Source organism: Natrix helvetica (assembly GCF_964273705.1).
Source record: "Natrix helvetica genome assembly, chromosome: Z".
Classification (NCBI taxonomy): Eukaryota; Metazoa; Chordata; class Lepidosauria; order Squamata; family Natricidae; genus Natrix; species Natrix helvetica.
Genome location: NC_138554.1, coordinates 10,017,039 through 10,025,411, shown reverse-complemented (window position 1 = coordinate 10,025,411; position 8,373 = coordinate 10,017,039). Strand labels below are relative to the sequence as shown.

Here is an 8,373-nt window from a genome sequence, read left to right as displayed (position 1 = left end):
AGATCTTTTTCTATCCATCATCTCTCGCCCTTTTGGAAGTTTCACTTCCTCTCTTTTTAACTTGCCTCCCATGGGTCCTCATATTCAACCCAATCATTATCTCCACTCACGGGTCTGTCAAATCCTCTGTCTTTTTTCCAAAAATACTTTTCGCTTTACTGGGTTCCATTTTTCTGCCACCTAATATATGTTCTCCCAACTTTATCTTATATCTCTTAAAGAATAGGCCACAGGAATCTTTACCAGATAAATGGACAGAGTGAGGCTTAGAGCCCATCCCTTCAGAATGGTGATCTACTATTTGCAATACAATTCGAGCAGGCCTTGTTAAAATATTCATGACTGGGAGAGACATGGGAACAAGGTCAGCCGATGAATATGCATAGCAACTAAGTCAGCCAATGGGAACTTAAACAGAACTGAGTCTGTGCAGAGAATTGAAACAGAAACTTAAGCAGTCTGCTGCTCTGTGAAGTAAACTAGCAGTCCTTCTGGTCTGCTGAAATGAATCTAACTGCTTGTGTTTGCCTGTAACTCTCCTGCTTTCTGTTTACTTGTTAGAACCACCTGTTGGTATTGTACACTTATTCATCTATTCTTATGTATATAAAGAAGTTAATGAATCCAGCTGCATCAGTTATCTGTCTGTGCTTTCTGGATTTGAATTATATGCAACAAACTCTGACAGGCCTTGACTTATGATCACAACTATGAGCAGAATTGTTATTGTTAAGTTGTTCTGGTCATAAGTGAAGACATCCACATGACCAGACCTGATTTCCCCCCCCCCCCCAATTTTTAAAAGCAGTTGTTAAGCCGATCATGTGGTCATTAAGCGAATTCACTCTCCCAAATGGGCATCTTTTGCCGAAAACTGACGAAAACCATTGCAAATGTGATCCCTGGATGCTGCAACTGGTTGCAAATGTGGGAGCTTCATCACTGGAGGCTTTCAAGAAGAGACCGGACTGCCATCTGTCAGAAACTGTGGAGGGTTTCCCGCTTAGGAGTGTGTGTGTGGGGGGGGTTGGACTATATGACCTACAAGGTCCCTTCCAACTCTGTTAAATCTGTTAAAAATGTGAGTCGATTGGCAAGTATCTAACATGTGGGGAAAAGAGAGCAGCGCAACATTTTCCGACAGTTAGGAGTGTTTTACAGGGCATAAAACTCACTTATTTCTGAGGTCACTGTAGCGCCAATGGGTTGTTAAACAACCGATTGTGAGTCGAGAACTACCTGTAGTCGATGAGTCAGATTTCACCCCTGGGAACATTGCAACAACTTGTTGGCTGCCGAAAGGAGACAACACAATGCTGGCAACAGCTGGAACAAGATGTATTCTGCATCATGAAGATACAGCAGGGGTAAAAAAAAAAAGTCACCAGGACATATCTGTGCTTGGGAGTGGCTCTTATTTTGCTTTATTCCATCGCTAAAAACACAATTTACAATTATGTCTTGTCTTATTGGAGGGTGGGGGGAATCAGAATCCACTGACGTACACACGGAAAGTTCGTACACACTTATATCAGCACAAAATTCACCCACCATTAGGATACTCTGTCTCCCTAGTGCCACGTGAGTTGGAAAAGTAATATTAATCTGTGGATATAGCTCGGATCATAATTCAGGCGTGAAACACCCAGTCCCAAGCTGCAAATAAAGATGACTCTCAACTTAAAATGATCTCATTTTCTAGGGGGGAGCGGGGGGAGAACCCCGCCAACACAACTCCTTAGAGTGTTCAACAAAACTCTGCATGTTTTGATCGTTCTCGAAGCAGAATAACAGAGTTGGAAAGGACCTTGGAGGTCTTCTAGTCCAACCCCCTGCAGAGACAAGAAACCCCGTGCCGTTTCTGACAAGTGGTTGTCCACTCTCTTCTTAAAAACCTCCAGTGTTGGAGTACCCGCGACATCTAGAGGGAAGTCGTTCCACCGATGAATTGTTCTGGCTGCCAGGAAAGTTTCTTTTTTTTTTTGAAATTTTTTTATTGTTTTAATTAAACAAAAACACACACACACAAAAGAATCATCCTTCATTACATCTTGTAGAAAGCGTGTCGATTGGTTACAAATAGATTTCGTGCGTTACTACGACAATCATTATTTATAATTCCTTCATATTGAATTGTACATTTTAAATCAAAAACCTTTATGTATTTTGCTATCAAAGTACCATCATTCTCATTTGACTAGAATTGTTTAAACGTGTTTTTATCTAGAATCATTTGTATTTAAAGACACAACCACCTACTGGCATTCGTTAGCTATTTCAATAAACCTCCAATAATTACCCTTTAATAACATATTCCTTTTTTCCCCCCCAACTCACTGTTCAAGGCTTATATCTAATTACTTTTACAAATGCCAACACATGTAGAAAACATTAAACATTATCCATTAACATTTCCTGGTGGTTATTATAGTTACCTAAACATTTTTTACTATTCATATCACATCTCCTCTCATCTGACCCAAGAAAGATTACATCTTAATAATAAAATCTAAACAAAAATGTGTTAGTAGAGTTGATAAGTACCCGAGAAAGATTACATCTTTATAACAAAATCTAAACAAAAATTTATTAGTAAGATTGATAAATCTTTTTCCCAGGTCCCAATTTGTAGTTTATATCCAAATTGTTTTTACTAGTTGAAATTATTATTTCATTATTATTATTATCATAATGAATTATTTGTTAACGAATACACATTTAAAAAAAAATCTAAAAACATCTAGAAAATCCTACTTGTTAGTCACCCAAAATTAACTAAGTTTTTAATTATCAACATTCATTATCAACCTGTATCTTTTGCCAGGAAAATTTCTGAAGGGTCAATCCATGTCAAGTGGTCTAGAGCTCCCTGCTCAACCATCACGGATTTTGATGAAATTTCGTAATATTCCGATACCTCTTTATCTTTTAATTTTAGAGTTAATTTGTCCATCTCTGTGCAGTCCAGTGTTTTTTTTAATCATTAATTCTTCCGGGGGAGTAGTAGTTTGTTTCCAGTATTGAGCAAAGGCAATTATAGCTGTAGTTGAGGTGCAGGAGGCGGTGAACGTGGTCACCTCATGGCTGCTGCTATGTTGCGCGTCGCTGGACCTGCCCCTCTTTTTGTGGCGGCCATTAGTGAGACAGAAGGGGCGCGGTGGCTAGAGTTGCGGGAGTGACTGTTAGGTAAGGGCATATGGAGTGCATGGGGCATGTTCCCCCCTCCCTTCCCTCCCCTCCGGCCTCGCCTCGCCTTTTCATTTCATTTTGTTTGCGTGGCAAGCAACCAAAGGAAATGGCAGGGACGGCCGCGCATGCGTTTCAATATTTTGGGGGAGGGCTTATTTTCAGGGGAGATCTTATTTTAGCGCATGCGCTCCGAAGCCCGATTGGACTTATTATCCGGGGAGATCTTATTTTAGGGGAAACAGAGCACATTAAAGAAAATAATAAAAACATTCTCATGAGCGATCGCCATCTAGATAAGTTGGACCAAAGTTAGCCAAAAATGACAGCAGCTCGGAAAAAAAATATTAAAGTTTGCCTTTTTTTATTTCTCTGGAAGGGAAGGTATGAGACAGGTGAAACTTTGCGCGCAATAACTTAGCAACCCAAGGTTTTCGAATGTAAAATTTCATTCTCCTACCGCTTTCCCAAAGTTCGCAAATTGAGTGTAAAGTTGAAGGTTTTTGTAAAAAGGCCAAAAATAGGGCATTTTCAGCCCGCTTTTATGGAAAAAAAAAAAGACCTCCTGGAAACTCTGTAACACTTTACCAATGTTCTCACCACATTTCATCAAAATCTGTGATGGTCGATTTATTCTTGAACATTCTTGCTATTCTCGTCGGGGATAGGTGCCATCTATAAAACATCTTATACAAATTTTCTTTACATACAATGTAAAGAATATACATTGGCAATGTATATAAGCTATGATTACTTTACTGTTACTTTAAATGATTCAGAGATGTAATTGGTTTGTTACCTCAAGCAGCTATAAGAGGGAGCCAGAATGGCTGTTAGCTCTCTGTTTTGTTAGATGCTGATCGTGGATACTGTTGATACTGCTCGTGAGTTACTGAGTCTTGCTACTGTTAGCTACTTTGTGAGTTAAACTGAGAATATTGATAACTGAATTACTAAACCATGTATGACTTTGACTGTTAACCGGACTCTGAATACTTCTATATTTCTACATAGTAAACTACTACATTTTTATACTATTCAGTGTCTCTGTATGCTGGTTTGTGCGTGTTCTACCATATCTCATTACGCTTCTCTGCATACTCGCTCTTCTAATGAGGAGCTTCATTACTTAACAAGTACCTATCAAAATTTTATCTAACTCAGTCACTTTATCATGGAAACCTTCTATTTTGAAATCTTTATCATATCTAGAATGTATTTGCACCTATGAAAACCAGTTCATCTTAAATATCTTCCTTTTCCAGTTCTTGCACAGAATTAAGTTCATGCAAATTTAAGTTTGCATTCAATATTTCACCATAGCTAACTGTTTGTTCCTTTTTGTATGCTATTGGATATGAAAAAGCTTCAATACTTGATAACCAGGCTGGGATTTTAAAAATAGTGTTGCCGTTTAATCTTCTCCCAATTGAATAACAAAGCCTCACATGTGTAACGTCTTCTAAAATACCCCAACGTTTTAGTTCCCTTGTACCATCAGAAAGCCTGCCATCCCAACAGCAAATCATGTCCTCCTACAGTCAATAATCTAGAATGTCTTAATGTTATCCATTCCTTTACCCACATCAAACTTGTTGGGCACTTTTCTGAAATCAGACCACTTGAGATGGAATGGTCCTGATGCCAATTTCGGGCACCTTTAATTCTGTCTGGTGAGAAACGTCTTCCTTACCTAAGTTCCGTTAGACTCACCTCTTGCATTTTCCTCTCTTCTGGGCTGATGTTTTCCAAAACGCCACTTTCTCGCACCGCCGGCAGCTCCTGCCAAAGGGTGCTATGAGGGACGGGGCCCTGGGGTCCCGTTGACCCTTCCCCGGGAGAAGGGGCTCCGTAGTCCGAGCTGCTGAAACTGCTGTTGCGTGGCACCGTTTGCCGCTTGATCTCCTTGGAGATGACAGCCTCGCGATAGGTTTGATACAAAGGCTCTGCGAGACAATGGAAGGCAGAGAAAGACACAACACAATGAACTTCGGTGAGGGAATAACGGGCCATGACTAAATGAACGACGATTGTCCTCGACTTGCAACTGCAATTGAACCCTAAATTTCTTTTGCTAAGGAGGAGAGTGTCAGCGTTACAAATGGCATCCAAAAGTAAATCAGAATCCAAGGCAAAGTATTGCACAAAATTCCTATTTATTAAGAGAGCCATGTTAGCACATCTGGGAAAACCCAAATCTGAAGGCTTCCCGGTTTTCCCCACCTAGTTGAAAGTTCAAGATCTTGCCCCCACACCCACAAGTCCATCCCATGGTCCAATCTCCCACTGCCGTGCTGGCAATTCCACCCATCCAGCTCCGGTCAGGTGCAGAGATGCAGAGACAAAGGATGACCTTGGCTTTCTAGAAAGAATGTTGTTATGGCTACATAGTATGTAACTCCTTACAATCCCCCCTCTCATTTTCCCACAATAGAAAATGCATAGTAGAATAATAGAAAAAAATGGCAGGCCAAAGATCCAAAAGAAAAGATGGCTGCAGGCCTGACGGAGAGTTGTGAAGTGAGTTTTGAACCAGTCTACATGTCCAGTCGAAGCATGCATGCCTGCCAGTGGTGGGTTCCGGATCCTGGTGCAACTAGTACAGTGCAACAAGGCCTGGTGTCCTCCACATGAACGTGCGCAGTGCACGGATGCATCCTTACCTCCTGCGACACCTCCGCGACGCTCCAGCTGCTCAGTGGAGCGTCATGCAGAAGCGCCGAAGAGCTCAAATACAGGTAAGGAGGGCGGGGAGGCAGGTGGGCCCTCCGGAGCACTGTACCGGAACGGTACCGGGTGCTCCCGGCAGTCACCGGTACGTCCGTACCACGGTGTACCGGCTGCAACCCATATTCCCAGTGCTGGGCGAACCGGCAGTAACAGTAAATGAATCCCACCTCTGTTGTAGTTGCTAAATTAGCGACACAGTTGTTCGGTGAATCTGGCTTCCCCATTGACTTTGCTTGTCAGAAGGTCACAAGAGGGGATCACATGACACTGGGACTTACAACCGTCACAAATATGAACCTGTTGCCAAGCATCCAAATGTCGATCGCGTTTTGATCACATGGGGATGCAGCAAAGGTTGTGTGAAAAATAGGACACTTTTCTCAGTGCTGTTGTAACTTTTTTTCCCCCCTTCAATACATCTTGCGGAAAGCGTGTCGATCGGTTGCAAATAACTTTGGTGCATTTCTTCCATAGTCGTTACTTGTAGTTCGTCATAGATTATACACTTTAAATCAAAAATCTTTATATATCTTACCATCAATATATCACAATTCTCATTTGACCAGAATTATTTGAAGGTGCTTCTGCCTGAACTTATTCATACTTAAAAACACAACCACATAATGGCACTTGCTAGCTATTTCAAAAATCCTCCAAAAACATTACAGTTTTATGACATATTCTGAGTAAAAATCAATTCATAAAGATTCTAAGCTTTCCCCCCCCCCCCCCGCTGTTTAGAATATTATATCCAAGTTGCTTTTACCAATACCAGAGCATGTATATATTATTAAATAATATCCATTAACTTTTCCTTGTTGCTATTGTAATTAGCTAAAAGTCCTTTACTATTTATATCCCGACTCCTCTCATCACAACCAAAAGTGCTTTGAACCGCCATTAAACGAATGGTTGTTAAGTCGAAGACTATCTACATGTCATTTAAAAAAAAAATCCTTCAAGGTTTCAATCATCCAGGTTTTGCCCCAGAGTTCTCAGAAAGCTATCAGCTTCCTGTTAAATATTATAAGTGTACCTGAAAAAAACTATTTTAAGTTGTGTGAAGGAAAGGGCACAGTGCAGTGTTTGCAATGACCTCAGCCATTTTAAGATGTGTGGACTTTAACTCCCAGAATTCCCCCACCCAGTTTTGCTGGCTGTGGAATTCTGGGAGTTGAAGCCCACGCATCTTAACAGAGTTGAAACAGAAACTTTGTGGTGGCTGGCTTGGAATTCTGGGAGTTGAAGTCCATACATCTTAACAGAGTTGAAACAGAAACTTTGTGGTGGCTGGCTTGGAATTCTGGGAGTTGAAGTCCATACATCTTAACAGAGTTGAAACAGAAACTTTGTGGTGGCTGGCTTGGAATTCTGGGAGTTGAAGTCCATACATCTTAACAGAGTTGAAACAGAAACTTTGTGGTGGCTGGCTTGGAATTCTGGGAATTGAAGTTCACACATCTTAAAAGTAGTTGAAACTGAGAAACTTTGTGGTGACTGATTGTGGAATTCTGGGAGTTGAAATCCACGCATCTTAACCGAATTGAAACAGAAACTTTGTGGTGGCTGGCTTGGAATTCTGGGAGTTGAAGTTCATACATCTCAACGTAGTTGAAACTGAGAAACTTTGTGATGAATGATTGTGGAATTCTGGGAGTTGAAATCCACACATCTTAACAGAGTTGAAACAGAAACTTTGTGGTGGCTGGCTTGGAATTCTGGGAGTTGAAGTTCATACATCTTAAAAGTAGTTGAAACTGAGAAACTTTGTGATCAATGATTGTGGAATTCTGGGAGTTGAAATCCACACATCTTAACAGAGTTGAAACAGAAACTTTGTGGTAGCTGACTTGGAATTCTGGGAGTTGAAGTCCATACATCTTAACAGAGTTGAAACAGAAACTTTGTGGTGGCTGGCTTGGAATTCTGGGAGTTGAAGTTCATACATCTTAAAAGTAGTTGAAACTGAGAAACTTTGTGGTGACTGATTGTGGAATTCTGGGAGTTGAAATCCACGCATCTTAACCGAATTGAAACAGAAACTTTGTGGTGGCTGGCTTGGAATTCTGGGAGTTGAAGTTCATACATCTCAACGTAGTTGAAACTGAGAAACTTTGTGATGAATGATTGTGGAATTCTGGGAGTTGAAATCCACACATCTTAACAGAGTTGAAACAGAAACTTTGTGGTGGCTGGCTTGGAATTCTGGGAGTTGAAGTTCATACATCTTAAAAGTAGTTGAAACTGAGAAACTTTGTGATCAATGATTGTGGAATTCTGGGAGTTGAAATCCACACATCTTAACAGAGTTGAAACAGAAACTTTGTGGTAGCTGGCTTGGAATTCTGGGAGTTGAAGTCCATACATCTTAAAAGTAGTTGAAACTGAGAAACTTGGTGGGTAACTGAGTGTGGAATTCTGGGGGTTGAAGTCCACACAGGTTAAAATGGCCGAGGT

General features: G+C 40.8%; 1 protein-coding gene across 2 annotated transcripts in view; it reads right to left on the bottom strand.

Annotated features, from left to right (window-relative positions):
- LOC309401075 (rho guanine nucleotide exchange factor 15-like) overlaps positions 1–8,373 on the bottom strand; it is a 97,233-nt gene that overhangs the window by 22,806 nt on the left and 66,054 nt on the right. For both annotated transcript variants that reach the window (XR_014176753.1, XM_081970019.1), the window contains exon 6: positions 4,900–5,132. Coding sequence is in view for 1 of the 2 variants with exons in the window: in XM_081970019.1 (XP_081826145.1) it covers positions 4,900–5,132 (233 nt within the window). In the remaining variant the exon portion in view is untranslated. The remainder of the gene's footprint in view (positions 1–4,899; positions 5,133–8,373) is intronic.